Here is a 19906-nt window from a genome sequence, read left to right on the forward strand (position 1 = left end):
AAACACTTAATAGCTAATCGTAGTAGCCTTACATTTAATAACCGATATATAACTGGTGTCCCTCACGTTATTATATCAGGTCTGTTACTATGGAAACGCCCGAGGGGCTAGTTAAAGAATTCTACTTGGAAGTTTAGTCACAGTTCAATAAAAATTACTGCCACTAAAAGTAAAAGCCAATGATTAGTGTACTCTACGCATTCAATTATAACATTCAATTATAACAATTTACTTGGTTACCAAATCGCGTGATATCTCTGGAATTATCACCATGGTAACTAGGAGGAGTTCAAACTCAAAAGATTTACTTTACAAACTCAAAAGATTTACTTTACAAACTGAGGTCTATGTTTTAATACACAAATGGGTTCTTGTTATTATAAGCAAATCGTTCAGTACACACTGAGTCTAAACGGATGTATGGGAATTGGGACACACCTTAGAAACACTTAATAGCTAATCGTAGTAGCCTTACATTTAATAACCGATATATAACTGGTGTCCCTCACGTTATTATATCAGGTCTGTTACTATGGAAACGCCCGAGGGGCTAGTTAAAGAATTCTACTTGGAAGTTTAGTCACAGTTCAATAAAAATTACTGCCACTAAAAGTAAAAGCCAATGATTAGTGTACTCTACGCATTCAATTATAACAATTTACTTGGTTACCAAATCGCGTGATATCTCTGGAATTATCACCATGGTAACTAGGAGGTGTTCAAACTCAAAAGATTTACTTTACAAACTCAAAAGATTTACTTTACAAACTGAGGTCTATGTTTTAATACACAAATGGGTTCTTGTTATTATAAGCAAATCGTTCAGTATACACACTGAGTGTAAACGGATGTATGGGAATTGGGACACACCTTAGAAACAATTAATAACTTAACACATCAGCCTTATATTTAATAACCGATATATAACTGGTGTCCCTCACGTTGTATCGGGTGTGTTACTGTGGAATAAGGCACTATCCGTCGCGGAGTCGAGTCCGCGGCGGAGCCGCCGGACTTCGAGCGGACTCCGGCGGAGCCGCCGGACTCCGAGCGGACTCCGGCGGTGCTCCGCTAAAATGTATTTACAGTGGACTCGAGTACATTTTGGCGGACTCCGAGCGGAGCCGAGCGGACTCCGAGCGGACTTTAAAGTCCGCCGCGGACTCCGAGCGGCTCCGCGGCGGCTCGGTGGAGTGTCCGCCGCGGACTAAGCCACTAGGCGGACTCAGGTCCGCCGCGGACTCCGGCGGAGTGCTTGGCGGACTCCGCCGGACCTCTACGCCAGACTTGAATCCGGCGGAGTCCGGCGGAGCTTGGCGGAGTCCGCCAGCTCGGCGGACTCCGCTCGGAGTCCGCCGGACTCCAACAGAGTCCACTGACTTCCGACCTCCGTCTTCCGACCCTCGGCTAAATTTGTCACGTGACATACAAAATAGCATTTTGCAATATTGTGGTCAGATGAAAAGGTCGCTAGTGATAAACCTTAACCATTACCCTCACAATGTCAATAGTGTACAACTCTAGTCCTAACTTTGACCCTATAATGTATAAACGTTGACCCTAACCCTCCACCAAACCGTCCGCAGCGAAATATCAATGTCATTGACTGGTCACGTGACCAAAACAATTTTTGTCATATTATCTCATATGGGGAAGCGTTTTTAGTTTTACCCTACACGTTGCATGTGGCGTCATTCGGATCCCAGCAAGCAAAAATACGTCGACCATCACAGGACGACGCCAGCCAGCACTCTCTACGCTCTTCGAGCTCCGATCGTCCTGTGACGAAGTAAGGACGAAGCCTGAGGTCCTCAGGTAACATCGACCACCGATTGAAAATTCAAAGATTTTTTGACATAAAGGTCAAATGTAAAACTAAAATCTTGATGCTGATTGATTGACGACGTCAATTTTTGAGCACAGCGCGAGCGCATGCGGAAAAGGACCGCGTAGCTAGTCAAGATGTTGATAAATATTTGGCTTGTGGCGCGATGTGTTGCTCTAACTATAGCCCTCTCGCTTGCAGTAGCGCGCGACCGCCGGAAATGACATGTGGAACAAGCGCGCCCGCAGCGGCGCGAAAGCACCTGGTTAGCTAAAATTAAATGAACGCGATGTGCCTTGCATTGTAGGATGAAATCCTACTAGCTGACGCCACTCGCAGCTGTGATGTTCGCTGTACGTCAGCGATCGAAATTTATACGCGTATCACCCGTTAAGATGTGCCACCCGACGCGCCACGCAATTTTTCTCGTTGCTCGTCGCATGTCGACGCCCTCATTAAATTTTTGGAGAAAATCGCTCGCCAAAATTTGTTGGACCAGGACGATGTCCTAGCCTGGCAGCTCATTGCGCGGCGCGTCGCAACGAGCTTCGTTGTTCGTCGACGTGCGACGAGCAACGAAAAAAATTGTGTGACGCGTCGAGTGGCACATCTTAACGGGGGATACGCGTATAAATTTCGATCGCTGACGTACAGCGAGCAGCACAGCTGCGAATGGCGTCAGCTAGTAGGATTTCATCCTACAAGGCACATCGCGTTTACCTAGCTAACCAGGTCATTTCCGCCTCCGGCGGTCGCGCGCTACTGCAAGCTACTGCAAGCTACTGCAAGCTTACTGGGCCGCGCTCAGCCTGTCATTCCGCCTAATCTCTATTCTATATGTTTATGAACATAATAGCCTGAGGTCCCCAGGTAACTGCAAGCGAGAGGGCTATAGTTAGAGCAACACATCGCGCCACAAGCCAAATATTTATCAACATCTTGACTAGCTACGCGGTCCTTTTCCGCAATATGCGCTCGCGCTGTGCTCAAAAATTGACGTCGTCAATCATTCAACATCAAGATTTTAGTTTTACATTTGACCTTTATGTCAAAAAATCTTTGAATTTTCAATCGGTGGTCGATGTTACCTGAGGACCTCAGGCTTCGTCCTTACTTCGTCACAGGACGATCGGAGCTCGAAGAGCGTAGAGAGTGCTGGCTGGCGTCGTCCTGTGATGGTCGACGTATTTTTGCTTGCTAAAAACGCTTCCCCATATGAGATAATATGACAAAAATTGTTTTGGTCACGTGACCAGTCAATGACATTGATATTTCGCTGCGGACGGTTTGGTGGAGGGTTAGGGTCAACGTTTATACATTATAGGGTCAAAGTTAGGACTAGAGTTGTACACTATTGACATTGTGAGGGTAATGGTTAAGGTTTATCACTAGCGACCTTTTCATCTGACCACAATATTGCAAAATGCTATGTTGTATGTCACGTGACAAATTTAGCCGAGGGTCGGAAGACGGAGGTCGGAAGTCAGTGGACTCTGTTGGAGTCCGGCGGACTCCGAGCGGAGTCCGCCGAGCTGGCGGACTCCGCCAAGCTCCGCCGGACTCCGCCGGATTCAAGTCTGGCGGAGAGGTCCGGCGGAGTCCGCCAAGCACTCCGCCGGAGTCCGCGGCGGACCTGAGTCCGCCTAGTGGCTTATCCGCGGCGGACACTCCACCGAGCCGCCGCGGAGCCGCTCGGAGTCCGCGGCGGACTTTAAAGTCCGCTCGGAGTCCGCTCGGAGTCCGCCAAAATGTACTCGAGTCCACTGTAAATACATTTTGGCGGAGCACCGCCGGAGTCCGCTCGGAGTCCGGCGGCTCCGCCGGAGTCCGCTCGGAGTCCGCTCGAAGTCCGGCGGCTCCGCCGCGGACTCGACTCCGCGACGGATAGTGCCTTTATTAACGTCCGAGGGGCAAGTTAAAAAATTCAACTTGGAAGTTTAGTCACAGTTCATTATTTGGTAAAATGAACAGGGACTCCATGTAATGCCGTTAATAAACATTACTGCCACTGGATTACAAGTGTGTCACGTCATTTCTAGCCAATGATTTAGATTATTATTATCATACGATATTTGGAGTACCTGCAGCATAAGGAGAACTCGGAATTCTAGTCTTGAACATATAGTTCAAGGGATATAGTTATAGCAAAAACGATCGGGTTAGGTCGCATCAACAATGCCAATAGCAAAAATATGTTTGATCTTCAAAATTAATTGTACACTAAGGTAAGCGACGAAAACCCTCATTTACATTGGCATGCACCACAATATTCGTTTGTTCATCTGCATATGCAGGCAGCAGCTTAATTATGGCCCACTGAATGACTGAACCGTAATATTGATTGATGATACACTGGTCAGATTGAATCTGGAAACAATCAAACAAATGACATGCAACTCAGCAAGCGATCAAATTAAAGCTGGAAGTGAATAGAATCTGTTATCAAATGTAAAGCTTAATTTCAATACGGTCATAGACAGCGAACAAAACAACAGTGAATCGATTATAAACTGCGTGAGGAAGTGAAGTTACCAGAGCCAGACAAAAATACAGAGCCAGACAAAATTGATGAGCGCTCGATTTTATCACAGAATTTCGAACTGCAGAGTGATTTTACGCCGCGCATAGCTCACGTGACTCAATATAAGCTCTCCTATTGGCGCAAACGTCTCAGCCAATCAGCATCTACGGCACTTTTCTGCCGTAATTTGATACATGTTACGTATCACAAATATCAGAGATGTTATGGATACACCAGGAAGGAGCACCTCTGCGCGGCGTTAGTAAATTTACAAGTTCGCGCGAAAAATAGTCTTATTTTCACTCCTGCGCGCAGTGTTGTGACCTCCCTTCGTCGTATTTTACACACATTTGGACGTTGGCAATTTATTCCATCGATAATTTTAAAGTTTTAACATTTTTATATTAAATTCTTTTTTAATTTAGTTCTAAAACGATTGAGCTTGCTTTCTGTGAAAATTTAATGTACTTTCGTAAAATAATTTTGATGTGGCAGCGATTTGAAAAGGAAATTAGTTAAAAATAATACAAAAAAATCGGACATTTTTTGATATTAAAACATGAATAACTTGGGCTGTGTTGACAGTAGAAAAATTTATTAACCTCTATCCGACAGCTTTAAAATTTTTCTACGCGCCGCGCAAATCCACGCGCGCATTTTAGCGTGTCAAAATCGTTTAAAACTAGAATTAGTTGATGAAGGAGCATAATGCAGATCATACGTTGTACGTGTGGCTTGAACATTATGATTTCGCGCCATTTCTTGTTTCTGCACTCGCTTTGAACTTTCATGGCTTTAACAGCAGTTATCGACTGACGACTTTGCTGTATTACATAGTGTACTTGGTACATAATTGATCAACGATAATAGGAGGAACCCCTGCAAGCTTTAAAGGGCTCGTGTTACTTTAACATCACTTTTGAATTTCACGAAAGCAGATAAAAGGTAGGTTTTCGTTGAACATGAATCAAAGTAAGCTAATATCAATTAGAACGAGTATAATTGTGTTACTTTAATACATCGCTTGGTACTGTATTTTATAGTTAACTAACGACATTCTCGCTTTAGGTTATTTTATATAAAACACTTTTATCATTGTTGATTGTGACTTGTCCAATCATTGCACTAGTTTATTACAAAGATTATCAAAATCTTGCGGTAAAATTATTATACAAGCACCCATAAATGACAAAAGTCATTTAATTTCAACATTCCTCATTGCTTTTGTGATTTCCTGCAGCTCTTACTACTGGGCAGCTCTTACTACTGGGCAGGTCGCCCCGTGGTGGTTCATGGAGGCGTCTCAAAAAAAACTGACTGAACTATAATCTAAATATGATAAGTGCTTATTAACCTCTCTGCTTTAATTCAAACCTTTTATAGAATCTACATATGAACTTACAATATTTTGCAGTTTTAGTGACGTTGCAGAAACTCCGGAATACTGTGGATTGGGAGGAGGAGAAAGTGATAATTCTGTTATATGGCCTGTTTCTAGGACACGATAAACTTCCTAATAAGGTATTTTTTTCAGGATACGATAAACTTCTTAATAAGGTATGATCTGTAGCTAGGACACGATTAACTTCCTAATACAGTATGTGTAGATGATAACCTTCCTTCCTCTTCTAGATCAGATGGCTAAGTTACGGTGCAAAGACGGGTAGCTTGAGACTACCCGTTGTTACCTATAATCTAACTCACTCTTTCCACATACGCGGCTAACCTGTTCCCGATCAATATTCAGGTAGTGGAGAACTTAGAGTTAGATTATTTATTCCGCTTTTTGATTTTCCCCAGTCTTCATGCTAGATTCCCGTTCATTTTAGAGCCTCATTTAATCAGTCGGCCTTACTAAAGAACCTCTCACCCTAATAAGAACACGTAACTTGAAGTCTGATCGACTACATAGCTTTCGCTACAGCACTAACACGTGCATTTACAGAGGAGCAAAAGTTTGCGGAGGCATCCTAGAACGGTACATATTTTAACATATCATGCACAGGTGCCATTCTGTTTGTTTGGTTCACAGCTATTTCCTACTCCTAGACTTTTGATTTCTGTACCAGTTTATCGTTAACTTAGAGTTAGATTATTATTCCGCGTTTTGATTTTCCCCACTCTCCATGCTTTTATTGCTAGATTCCTGTTCATTTCAGAGCCTCATTTAATCAGTCGGCCTTACTAAAGAACCTCTCACCCTAATAAGAACACGTAACTTGAAGTCTGATCGACTACATAGCTTTCGCTACAGCACTAACACGTGCATTTACAGAGGAGCAAAAGTTTGCGGAGGCATCCTAGAACGGTTCATATTTTAATATATCATGCACGGGTGCCATTCTGTTTGTTTGGTTCACAGCTATTTCCTACTCCTAGACTCCTTGTTCGGACTTTTGATTTCTGTACCAGTTTATCGTTAACTTATAGAGTTAGATTATTTATTCCGCTTTTTGATTTTCCCCACTCTCCATGCTATTATTGCTAGATTCCCGTTCATTTTAGAGCCTCATTTAATCAGTCGGCCTTACTAAAGAACCTCTCACCCTAATAAGAACACGTAACTTGAAGTCTGATCGACTACATAGCTTTCGCTACAGCACTAACACATGCATTTACAGAGGAGAAAAAGTTTGCGGAGGCATCCTAGAACGGTACATATTTTAATATATCATGCACGGGTGCCATTCTGTTTGTTTGGTTCACAGCTATTTCCTACTCCTAGACTCCGTGTTCGGACTTTTGATTTCTGTACCAGTTTATCGTTAACTTAGAGTTAGATTATTATTCCGCGTTTTGATTTCCCCACTCTCCATGCTATTATTGCTAGATTCCTGTTCATTTCAGAGCCTCATTTAATCAGTCGGCCTTACTAAAGAACCTCTCACCCTCTTAAGAACACGTAACTTTAAGTCTGATCAACTACATAGCTTTCGCATACCGTTTCGTATCACGTATTTATCATCTCTCCTTCTTCAGAGACTGGCTTTATTTCAACATACCGTATCGTATCACGTTTTTATCGTCTCTCCTTCTTCAGAGACAGGCTTTATTTCAACATACCGTATCGCATCACGTTTTTATCGTCTCTCCTTCTTCAGAGACAGGCTTTCTTTCAGCATGGTTACCCAGAGACTTGATGGTATCAGGGTTCTCGATGTTCTGAGTAATGAATTTAGTTTTTCCCTTCATTCATTCTAAGTCCCACTGTGGCAGCAACCCTTTCTATCTCTTGCATCAGCGTCTCTGTCTCCTTTTCAGTATCTGCTATCAGAGCAATGTCATCCACAAAACCAGTGACCGATATCTTCTCCACCTTGACTCTCCTACTCCTATAAGGCTAAATGGTAAATCCTATTTCAGGGTGCTTGCTTAAGGCTTGTCTCATGCAATAGTCTAGGGCTATTATAATGAACAGGTACGGTATGGTGCTAACATCTGCAAGATCTTAAGGAGAGAGTGGCGTGACACACCCTCTGTAATCAATAACATTTTGCGAAACTTTCAGAAATACTAAGTTTGACCCAGATTTAAAGGTCGCTAGACTGAATGTAATATTTCAGTTAACAACTCTACCTCGATTCGATGCAGTGCACAGTGGGAAAGGTTGAAGTTGACGTTCAAGCAGTCACCCTGCCGAACAAGAAATCTTTCAGGCCAAGAGGCTAGGTGACTAGAAACTCAATCACTATATCCGTGAAACTTGTCGGGAGCACTGTTATGTGAGTTATTTTACCTTCTAAATTCCAATGAGCATGAAAATTACCCAGGTTCATGGAATGCACGAAAATGAACAAAAATTAATATTCTCCTAAAACTAAAAGTGCTCAGAACGGTTTAAAACTGGCCGGAAAGCGTTTAGATTGGTCCTAGGACCACTCAAACCAAGTTTGGGAATCACTGCATGTCTACAACCGATGTAACCAATGTTCCAAAATGTTCCAATTTTGTCCCAATAACTCGTTCACCAGCCTACCTCCGTTCACCAGCATGCGCTGTGACCGTCATGGTCACGGCGCAAGATGCGCGGATTTTAAAATGGCGGGAACACATTTTAATTGCCATTGTACATTATAGTACATAGTGGATAGTGGAGTGTGTGGTCTGATACTTGATAGTAGACAGAGGTTATATTTGAAACATTCCCGGTGCCTTCAACTGTTCTTTACTGTGCATGCACTGACTATTTGATTGCTTAAACGAATAGGCGAGCCTTCAAAAACATTAGTTTCAATGTTTTCATAGTTTTATGATGCAAATATAATTTTTCCATTTACATAACTGATAATACCCCCAATATCTTTTCAGTTGTGGAGGTCGGACCGAAACTGTAATCAGACACTAAACATTGACGAGGACCAATTACTCTACTCTTTCAATGATTAATAAAGATCGCTGATTGCTTTTACTAATGTATAATGTTAAAATGAAAGAGAAACTATCGAGACGAAAGAGAAAAAGGCACTCATTTATTTATAGTTTTATGTCTTAACAATGATATTCGAAAGCTAATTTTAAAAACTGGCTCTGAATCCTTGCTAAATGATTTGGGAAGGTGTAAGGGCTTAATATGCCTGTAGACATCATTTTCAGTGGGTTTTATGAAGTTTATGATTAGAGTATATTTTGGGACTGAAATAAGCGCAAGACCTTCGACGTTTCTATTCCTACTGTTTTTTTAATTTAGCAAATATACAAACAAATTTTATACTGTCGTAAAGATAAAATATTTAGTTATCGGATAGAGACTTGAAAATTAAGTATTACAATAACCAAGCTAAAATATTCAATGTTAAACTCAAAAATTTTCACGCGTCTATGAAGAAATATTTAGTTCTGCGCGTAGTTTTTTGGTCACATCTACGGCAAATTTTCGCCAATTTTGTTCATAGTTTCAAAATGTTATTTAGTAGACAAATTACTTTCAGACTACATCCATATTGTTTATTTAAGTCTAAAAGAAACAACATTTATTTGACTTCAAAATTGTTCAATCTGAATACGAGCTAATTACGACGAAGGGAGGTCACAACACTGCGCGCAGGAGTGATTTTCCTGGCGCTTTGTTCTCGCGCCGGGAGTGAATCACTAATTAGCTCACTATTCAACTCACAAGCATAATCTACAATCTAGATCTATAAAACGAAGTAAGAGTTGAACTTACATAGATCATATAAATATGGATAATAGGAATTACATACACACATAATTGAACAGCATGAGACAAGTGGAAAACAAACAAACTAGAATAAATTTCAAGCTCGTAAAGGATAGTTGCTTGATATTAGAGATTTCAAAACTCTAGTCTGACAGTCAAAGTTCTCTTGTCTAACTTTTGTGCGTGTCGAACTTGATGAGTCAAGATAGAGCACTTTAGTTCGACAGAGTCGAACCTCAGGGTTTGTCGAACTACAGTAAGTGACGAACTAGATTGCGTGTCGAACTTGAGTACGTGTACCGAATGTACCTTCGGCGGCGCGCGCTTCGCGCGCGAAAAGTGGCATGCAACGTATGTCAAGCCGTAATTGAGTCGTATTTCTACCTACCAGGACCGTCGACGAGTCCAACTCGGCGCGCGTCCTGGTAGGTTGTAAACCTACAACTGTATTATGTCAAATTGCTATTATTCTAGAGGGGAAAAAACGAAAATTTTGATTACGTAATCAATGACCAACCCCCCCGTAATCAACCGTAAGCATTTGGAAACCCCCTCCCCCTCGGCTGATTACGTAATATGCGAACGACCCCAAAGTTGACGGTCTTCGCAGACCATTGACGGAGGTTACTCGTCTAAATTTCTTCGAAGATGGCAAGTGCTACGAAGTAGCGCGCGCCGGGCCAGACCATTAACAATGGTCAACGCAGACCATAGTGTTGACAGTTGATTCACGATGTCAATCCTTCGCAGCTCGGCGAGGCCCAGTGGTGCATCTCGCCGATCTACCGAGAAGAATTATTTGATGCGCGGCGCGGCCCAGTAGTGCATTGCTTTTCATGGAGAATTATTGATTCACGATGTCAATCCTTCGCAGCTCGGTGAGGCACAGTGGTGCATCTCGCCGATCTACCGAGAAGCATTATTTGATGCGCGCGCGACCCAGTAGTGCATCGCGCTACAAGGAGAATTAAGACAGTAGCGTTTTTAGTTTTTGATTCTCCTTTAAAAGTATTCCAATTGCTCATAGTTTGTTTGCAACATTTGAGCATATTTCTTTGCTTAATCACAGAGTCCTGGTCAACAGAGGGTGGTTAAATTGGTGGTTTTAATTATCCTTAGTAATTGCACAGTAATATCACAGCAGCAGGTCTATCTGAAATTTATCGCTCCTACTAAATCGCTTGCCCAAATTTTAAGAAAATTCTTGTGAAAAGGCCCTTTGGGGTGTGAAATTGATCTGAATCGGTGTATTTTTTGACGCTGATTCCGAATCACTCCACATGACGTAGTGTAACAATGTTTCCACAGAGAGTTATGGGCAAAAAACTGTTTTGGTCACGTGACAGGCTAGTAAAACATGAATTCGATTGTTTAGGGCTTGGGTTAGGGTTAGGGTTGTGGTAAGGGTTATGGTTAGCTTCGGGGTTGTGGTTAGGGTTAGGGTTGTGATAAGGGTGAAATTTTTGGGCGAGCGAATTAGTAAGAGCCGAAATTTATACAAGGTCTAATTTGATCACGACACACAGCTGCTGAGACCGATTGTAATTTTCTCCCCACCCTCTCTCTCTCTCTCTCTCACTGCTTGACCTGTAATAAAAAACCTCCTTTAATTTATACCCCAATTTACGCGAAATATTTTGTTTGTGTAGACTTGACCTTAAAATGAACAGGATAATATACGAATCGGACATTCTTTATATTTTAAATGCCTACAATTTGGAATAATGCTGCCCTCTAAGGTGCCCTCTGGACAGTGCAGTGGTAGTATAGCAGTCGTTGCACAAGGCCACTGTTTCATAATTTTGTTTTACAGATGTATCTTGATTGCGACAGGTTTGTGCATGTGTAATATTTTGATGATCATTTTCCCTTATAACCTGAATGTAGACATTTTTCTTTCCTTAAGTAGTGAAGAAACGAGAGATTGATCTTCTGATCCTTACACTTCAAATATCACTGGACATACATGTCACCAACTTCAAATATCACATACATGCCAGGTGTTTGAGTGCTGTGTAAGGCAGGTTAGCCAATATCTTTCTTTTCTATTACTCTAGATGCCAGTCTAAAGATAAAACCTACTCTGCAGAGCAGTGACTAGTGACAGAGCTTAACTTTTTATGCTCAGTTTCAAACTATTGTTCACTCGATTAAAATTTCTACCCATCCACTTTGAATGGGAAAAGGTCATTCAAACAATATATGCATTAAATTAAAAAAAAGGAACGATGTACACGTGATCTGAGATACCAATATCTCAATATCAAAAGGATAGTGTCTAGAAACATTCATAGTCCATGGTGGCAGGTATCAAGTTAAACGAAGTTACACTGACTGGCAATGTATACGATTGCCGTCTCCCTCTCTCACCCCTGACCGCTATCAGGGTGCTCCTGAGGATTGAGAATCTAATCCTGGTGCGCATGTAACACATAATAGCCGCATAGTCTTCTCCTCTCTTCTGGGATAGTTTTTCAGCGAGTCTCTTGTGGTATCTTGTGGCTCCACTTTGAATTGATTCTTGATTTAATTTGGCTTTGTCTCTTAAGATTTTATTTCTAAGATACCACTTTTTGAAGGGCACATGGCAAAAGGGAAAGGGAAAGCCACTAAAACACCACGCGGTGCTATAAAGCGCTCAGGAAAGCCGTCAGATGATCCAGAATTAGATAGTTATGAACCAGAACCTCTGTTTTATGATAAAGAAGAAAAGATTTTGGCTTCATTGGTGAGTTTTATTAACTTAATAATTAATATTTAAAATTGAATCAGGAACAATTTAGAGCCAAACTAAGGGTCTCGCCTCACCATCATGATTAAATATAAACACACTAAGATTGACTACAAATTAATGAATAAGTCTTCACTTCCAGGTGTTTTTGGGGTCAGCATCCCTCTACATCTTCACCATGTATCCAGGCTTACCAGGAGGTGACTCAGGGGAGCTGATGTCCACTGCTAAAGACTTTGGAGTTTCCCATCCACCTGGTTACCCTTTGTTTACCACTATGGCTGCTATCATGATCAATCTCTTTCCCATTGGTAGCTGTGCTTGGAAGCTCAATCTAATGTCGTCTACAATTGCTGGAATAACAAATATGATGATGTTCATCAACGTTAAGAGGTTTAGTGGTTCAGATGCTGCTGGGGTGCTAGCTGCAGGCTGGTGTGGTTTTAGCAGAGTTTTCTGGATGTGGAGCATTCAGGGAGAAGTTTTCAGTTTGGTAAGTCTGCTGTCGTGTTCATTACACTTACAGTTCAAGCCTTTGCTAGAATTCTTGTCTTAGCCTTTTGCTAGACATCTTGTTTTCATATTGTCGATGTTAATTTAGGTAACTGTCACTGCTACACTGAATCATGAAGCTGAATCAAATTATTTTTTTTTTTCAGAGCAACTTATTTATCATGGTCATAATGTATGCTGCTTGGAGGTTTACAAATGCCGAGGGAAGAAATGGAAAATATTACGAAGCAAAACTTGGTGCTTTTCTATGTGGTTTATCGCTAACTAACCAACATACATCAGTATTATATATTTTTCCTACTGCATTATGGGTAAGTTAAACTACATTTTTTGATTTCACACGTCTTCTTAAAAATCGTATTAGTGACTAGAGTTTGAGAGAAACGCCATAATTTTATCTTAACTAATTAAACTTTGAACTGTGACTTATTTAACTTTTATTGTTATCTAATGTCTACATGACTTTTTTCACTCAGGTCTTGTATACAATGTTTAAATACGACCTAGCAGAAACACATACACTCTTCCAAGTGGGACTCCGAGGACTAGCTGGACTCTCGCCCTACCTCCAACTTCCCATATCTTCCATCTTCTTTAAAGCTAGAGTCACATGGGGCGACCACCGCTTGTTCTCTGACTTCAAGAAACATCTCCTGAGAGAAGATTTCGGAACATTCCGATTGGTTAGCAGCACTGAGCAGTCCACACTGATTGATAACTTCATGGTTTACTTCAATGACTCCAGAAATGAGCTCACTATAGCTGCGTAAGTCTTTTTGTAACATTTTTAACGTTGCAAATAACACAATTATGATAGTAGACCATTCCCAACCCTAACCTTTCTATTAATCAAATCAAATAATTAGATTATTTTCTTTCCCTGTCGTTGACTATCAGTTCTTTCAACTTATATGTTATATATCCAGATGGATATTGTTTGTAGTTGGAATGGCAATAGCTCTGATTTGGGGTTCAAGTAAACAAAAGGAGACGATGTTAGTTTACATGGCTATGTTCGGCACATACCATATTGTTTTCGATTCACTCGCCAATATCAAGAACCCATCAGGTTAGAAAGGAGAATATTTAAAATGTTTAATTTAAAACGATAAAAATAGCCCTTGAAACAATGTTCACTTATCCGGTATCCAATTTATATATGCCTTAATGTCAATTGATTGAAGTTTAAACCAATTTTCCAGTACTATAAGTAAAGACTCATAGTCATACGTGCTAAATGCTAATTATAGACCCTAACCAAATTTATATCAGGAATATTCCACGGTGTATTGGAGAGGTTCTGGTTGCAGCCCAGTCTGGCACTGTGTTGTATTGCTGGATGTGGGGTTGGGATGGTTATTGAGTTCCTAAAGAGTAAAGCTCAGTGTCCTGCCCTGAAGTATCTGTTCCTATCCCTGGCTGTGCTTGCTATTGGTTACCAGGTTAGTTAAGTTATTATTATAGGCTACAATCAGTGGTAGGTTAACGTTGGGTCATGTAATTTATGTAATTTATGTAATTTATGTAATTTATGTAATTTATGTAATTTATGTGATTTATGTTATTTATGTTATTTATGTTATTTATGTTATTTATGTTATTTATGTTATTTATGTTATTTATGTTATTTATGTTATTTATGTTATTTATGTTATTTATGTTATTTATGTTATTTATGTTATTTATGTTATTTATGTTATTTATGTTATTTATGTTATTTATGTTAATTCAGTTATTATAACATCAACATGATGGTACTGAAAAGAAATTATGTTTTTGTTAGATAAATTACATTATTTTTTAGCCTTTATAGGTTAAGTTGAAATCATAAAATACCAATAATTTTAACGTCGATTCAAAACTCTGAAATGTTATCACGTAAAATGACGAGCTGGATTTTCAGGTGCAACACAATTATGAGGATTGCAACGAAAATGACAATCACTATTTCTGGCACTATTCTCGTCACATCCTGGACGAGTTGCCAAAACAAACCATTCTCCTGACCTCCGGGGACTTCAGTACCAACACATTCAGATACCACACTATTGGTAACTGCTTTATTAATTATTGTAGACTGTGTACAACTCTCTAGTCTCTAAATTATTGCAAATATCGAATAGTGATTCATCTCACTCACGAATTATTGATATGTCTTGCCTACTACCATCCAGTAACCTATTATACGTGTCAATGTAGTTGATATTTGATAAGGTGGTTAGATGCTGTGTGTTTTGTCCTGAATAAGTGTTAAAACAATGCTGCTACCAGGTGAAGAGTACCGGACAGATGTGATGGTAATGGACATGCAGTTCATGCAAGCCTACTGGTTTTACATAATGCTCATGCCAGTTAACTTCCCTGATGTTTCATTCCCTGGTCTTTACAAGCCCGGATTAGACTCCACATATCCTTTCTATAACCTCAAAAAGTTCCTGGACGAAAACCTAACCAAGTGAGTGGAGAGAGCTCTTAATTTAGTTTAAATCACCTGTTACTTGTCCATCTGTGAGAAAAGCAAGACAACACGTGACTCCATTGTGACAACACGTGTTAACACTCAACACGTGACTCTATTATCCGCACCAGGTATCCTGTCTACATGTGTGTAGCAGTACCAGAGGCAGAGAACAGTATTGCGGGTCACTACGAGGGATGGCCCTTTGGTATGTGTCAGAAGTTCATCAGAGTATCAGACAACGTGGACCCTCTGGAGTATGTCACTACTATTCCTGTGGTGAGCATTAAAAATACAATGATATATTGAATGTTGATATACCTCCCCCCCCCAGGCCTTACCTATACTATCTAAAGTAGGGGTTTTCAGTCACGTGGATCGGAAATTGAAAACACTTTTATTTTCGCTTGGACATGTATCTATCGCTTTGATATGTTATACTTTGAAATAATAATTTGAAGTAATTTCCAATAATTTTCAGATAAATCTGGAAGTATATCCTCTGCCTGATCTGGACAGATATGAGTCCGAAACCTGGGAGTATACTATGGCTATGAGTATGTTGGAGACTTACACTAAACCTTCTGTCTGGCTCTGGAACAGAGCCAACTCTGTAAAGTAAGTATATTTGCTGTTCAAAATTCTTGGATTATATTTATTATATATATTTACCAGAAAGCCCGCGGTAACGGCATGATTCAGACATACAAAGATAATTTTTAGAATTATAAAATAGATTATATTATGTTAAATGAGTTTTTTTTTTCTTCATTCCGTTGTATTATTTGAAATTCGTTTCAGCGACCACACGTTGAAGATAAAATATTATGAGACAGCAATGGAGATGATGGTTAAGAACAGGAAACACGTGTTTGACATGATGGAAAAGGGACTTGTCTCTCAGAACGTTGTAAGTACTATATACCACTGCCGTGAATAACTGGCCTCTAAATTTGTAATTATCTTGTCATTTAAAGCTTTTAGCGATTAGAAGTCTGTGGCTGCGGCATCAAGAAAATTTGTGGAATGATAAATGAACTTTAATTTAGATAATTTATAGTCGTAATCCCGTTCTTGTATACTGTAAGAAAACTGTACGGTTACAGAATTGAACTTGTGTATTTTCATATGCACTGCACTTACACTATTACTACTAGCAGGAACCCGTCTAACCCTAAAGTGGTGTCAAGACTCAAGAGACTAAAATAATTATTACCTATTTAATTCGCGTTTTTGACACCACTTGGGGGTCCAAATTTTGGGCTCTAAAACTCCTATTTCTTGGCCAATTTTTTATTTTTTCATGCTGATTTGAAGGCCATTAAAGCATTTGACCCGTCAAAAAAATTTCAGTTGTATATCTTTTACGATTTTTGCGGAAAGTCGTGTTAAAGTTGATGCCGTGGTGTCAGTAAAATGGCACGGATAAATAAATATATATATATATATATATATCGTCTCGCTTTATATATAGTAAGATTATACAGTATGCGTGTGTACTTGCGATGGACTATCTGAATCGTCGAATTCTAAAATTTATAACGTGCTCAATTCACAATTGAACATATTGGCAGATCTTGAATGCTATATTGACATTGTCATGCAAAATGAAAATATGAATTATATCTGGCTCCAGTTTTATATAATAACGTGCAGCTGTTCAGTGTTTGTGAATCTGGGATTTGAAAAAAAAAAACACAAAATCAAAATATCTCGTAGAATATGCTTGTGACCCTTTTTCAACCCTACCTTTTCAGATATACTATATCTCACCCATGGAGAAGAATTTAGGTCACCTAGCTCTGATCCTGTACAGTTTTACGAATGGTGCTGACAAAGAAAAGGGCACATACTGGCAAGAAGAGTGCAAGAAGTACTGGAGTAATTATGTGGAGTGGCACAGGGACTCTGTAATCGGTAAAGACAGCATGTGGGGCACAATCACCTCCGTTATTGACATGAAAGACTTCTCTTCTCTCCAGCTGATCAAGTAACTGTATGGGTGGATGATATTGTTAAGTTATTTTAGTTAGTATTATGTTATCTAGGAATATCAAGCCTTTCCTTTATTTCTACTATAGTTGTTTTGATGAGCATGAATTATTTCCCCTACAATAATTTTGATATAATATGACTAATAATGACTTATAACCTGGCCAAAGTAATTTGTAACGTTTCCATTTTCATGCATGAGTGACTATTCCTGATGAACAATAAGTTTGCAAGGGCTTATTCTTGATATAATTTAGTAATGAAAAATTTAGTAATATTTCTAATCAAAGGCTGTATAAAGTGATCAAATGGCTTTGAATATTAATGATACAGAAATATCAAGCTTTAAAGAAATTTTGGATTATTAATATTGATATAGATAATATTTTCATTCCTCGTATTTCAGTAATTAGCAATGTTTTGCATACTATTCATGATATGGAACTACAAATGAATTTCAGATAACTGCTTAACTTGTAACCGTTCAGAAGATAATAATTGAGAATATTTTACTTTATTTAGCGTTGACTGGGTCAGCTTAGATTCGATTTTAGATTTTAAGTACATTATCAAACGTGCGGCAATTCAAATTTGAGATTGCTGAACTGAATCAACAAACGGTCGATTCATAAAATACCCTGGCATCAAATGTATTTTATTGTGCCCGAAGATAATAAATAATTAAGATAAATGCTGTAAATTCACACAATCGAATTTAATAATATAGTTAATAATTACTGGTGACAGCAAAAACAATAAACATTAAAGTGCTTACCAGATGTTTTGGGGCTCAAACCTCTTAGACTTGTCTAAACTGGCTTTTGTATGGGAGTGAGTGATTGTGAGTGTTTGTGTGTGTGTGTGAGTGTTTGTGTGTGTGTGTGTGAGTGAGTGTGGATGTTTGTCTGTTCGTGTGAGTGTTTGTGTGTGTGTGTGTGAGTGAGTGTGGATGTTTGTCTGTTCGTGTGAGTGTTTGTGTGTGTGTGTGTGAGTGTTTGTGTGTGTGTGTGTGTGTGAGTGTTTGTGAGTGTTTGTGTGTGTGTGAGTGTGTTTGTTCATGCAAGTGTTTGTGTAAGGGTATATATGGGCAATTTCATGAAACATGAACAAGGAGGGGAAAAAATAAATTTCAGTTATGAAACTAGCTTTGATTGGAGTCTGAAAGAAAAGATCATAAACTGTAAGACACAAAAAACCGCTTATAAATATCTCACTTCGTTTCTGTGTTATCGCGTTTTCAAAATACCCATAAATTGTCATGTTTTACACGCCAAAACTACTCTATAATAAAAGCTGTTTACTAAAAAGAGATTGTTGTAATATTCATTAATTCTTGATCTGTAAAGGTGCATACCACTTCACTGAAGCTGTATGCAAAATTTGGGACTCAAAATTTAAGCAGATTCGGAGCAATGCTATTCTACTTTCTCCTGTTTTTAGTGTAAATTACTATACATAAAAAACAAAAAAGTTTTCTGCTGGCCACATTTCATGTTATTTCTTGCTGAAATCTTGCTAAAACAAGCTAACTCTGATGTCAAGACATAATGTACTTGTTTATTTAGATCCATAGATATCAGATCATGTCAATACCAGCGTCAAGTAAGTTACATGTCAAGTAATTTACGTGTCAAGTAATTTACACATATGCTTTTTATTCAGTAATAGTAGTAAAACACAACAAGTAACGATTGTCAAACAGAATAAAAGCTATTTAAAAGTGATAATAGATTGGTTCTGGTCAGAATTTCATTAAAGAAATCTATAAAATGGTTAAAAATGGTTAAAAATTGACTTTTCGAAAATAATACTTTACTTTACAGAAAATCCAGTGGCCTGCTTGAGCACAAATTTTTGAGCTGGGAAACATTCGTACATTTACGCCCACCTACCTACTCTGTATAACTGGGCTAACTGTGGACCCAATCAGTGGATCAATCAACCAATTAAGGGGGCCGGGGGTCTTCATCAAAATTCCCTCGAAATTGACTTTTTAGTTGTTTCTGATAGAAGGGAGTGATATCTATCAGATGCTTTTGGTCCCATGGAAAAATATTATTCCTAGCCGAAATTATTGTCGGTCAAAGGTCAGCACTTATGTGTAATTGTATTGCGCAAGCGATTTTCAATCACGTGTCCTGAAAATCGAGTCTAAAAATCTATATTCTCCTACATTTTTTGAGCAATCACCCTGAAACTTTCAGGATATGTTCTAGAGATAATTTAAAAGAGATGAGCCAGACAGAATTTTGAGATAGGCCTTTAAACATATTTTATTCGATTTTGAAAATCTTGGACCTCGTTTTTTGACGATTTTTTGAGGTCCAAGATTTTCAAAAATTGAAAATCGCTTGCGCAATACAATTACACATAAGCGCTGACATTTGACCGATCATAATTTCGTCTAGGAACAATATTTTTCCATGGAACCAAAAGTATCTGATAGATATCACTCCCCTCTATTAGAAACAACTATAAAGTCAATTTCGAGAAAATTTTGATGAAGGCCCCCCCGGCCCCCTTAATTGGCTTATGATAAACTGATATATCATTATTAATCATATATTACATAGTTCATACACTTAGCAAACGAATTAAAGACAAAGGGGCAGCTTTAAACAGTTAAAATCAAAGGATTGTGTAACAGTGTAAACTACTTGACACAAAAGAGTAACTTACTTTACAAGGAACAAAGGCTTCTACAGAAC

At 39.1% G+C, this 19906-nt stretch overlaps 1 protein-coding gene and 1 long non-coding RNA gene across 2 annotated transcripts; both read left to right on the forward strand.

The window, feature by feature from the left end:
• The first annotated feature begins 4737 nt into the window (after window positions 1-4737).
• On the forward strand, window positions 4738-9278 carry LOC134815822 (uncharacterized). Its single transcript, XR_010160304.1, has 4 exons — window positions 4738-5291; window positions 5761-5867; window positions 7910-8068; window positions 8655-9278. It is a non-coding gene; the product is annotated as an uncharacterized LOC134815822 (long non-coding RNA).
• A 2802-nt stretch (window positions 9279-12080) lies between these two features.
• LOC134826284 (protein O-mannosyl-transferase TMEM260-like) lies at window positions 12081-18303 on the forward strand. Its single transcript, XM_063838611.1, has 12 exons — window positions 12081-12232; window positions 12378-12728; window positions 12895-13059; window positions 13225-13514; window positions 13675-13817; window positions 14021-14190; window positions 14652-14799; window positions 15020-15203; window positions 15338-15485; window positions 15688-15824; window positions 16008-16116; window positions 16964-18303. The coding sequence occupies exons 1-12, from the start codon at window positions 12089-12091 to the stop codon at window positions 17198-17200; spliced, it is 2226 nt and encodes a 741-aa protein (XP_063694681.1). The 5' UTR covers window positions 12081-12088; the 3' UTR covers window positions 17201-18303.
• The last annotated feature ends 1603 nt before the right edge of the window (window positions 18304-19906 follow it).

Source organism: Bolinopsis microptera, chromosome 1, assembly GCF_026151205.1.
Source record: "Bolinopsis microptera isolate Bmic1 chromosome 1, MBARI_Bmic_1.0, whole genome shotgun sequence".
In the NCBI taxonomy this organism is placed as follows: Eukaryota; Metazoa; Ctenophora; class Tentaculata; order Lobata; family Bolinopsidae; genus Bolinopsis; species Bolinopsis microptera.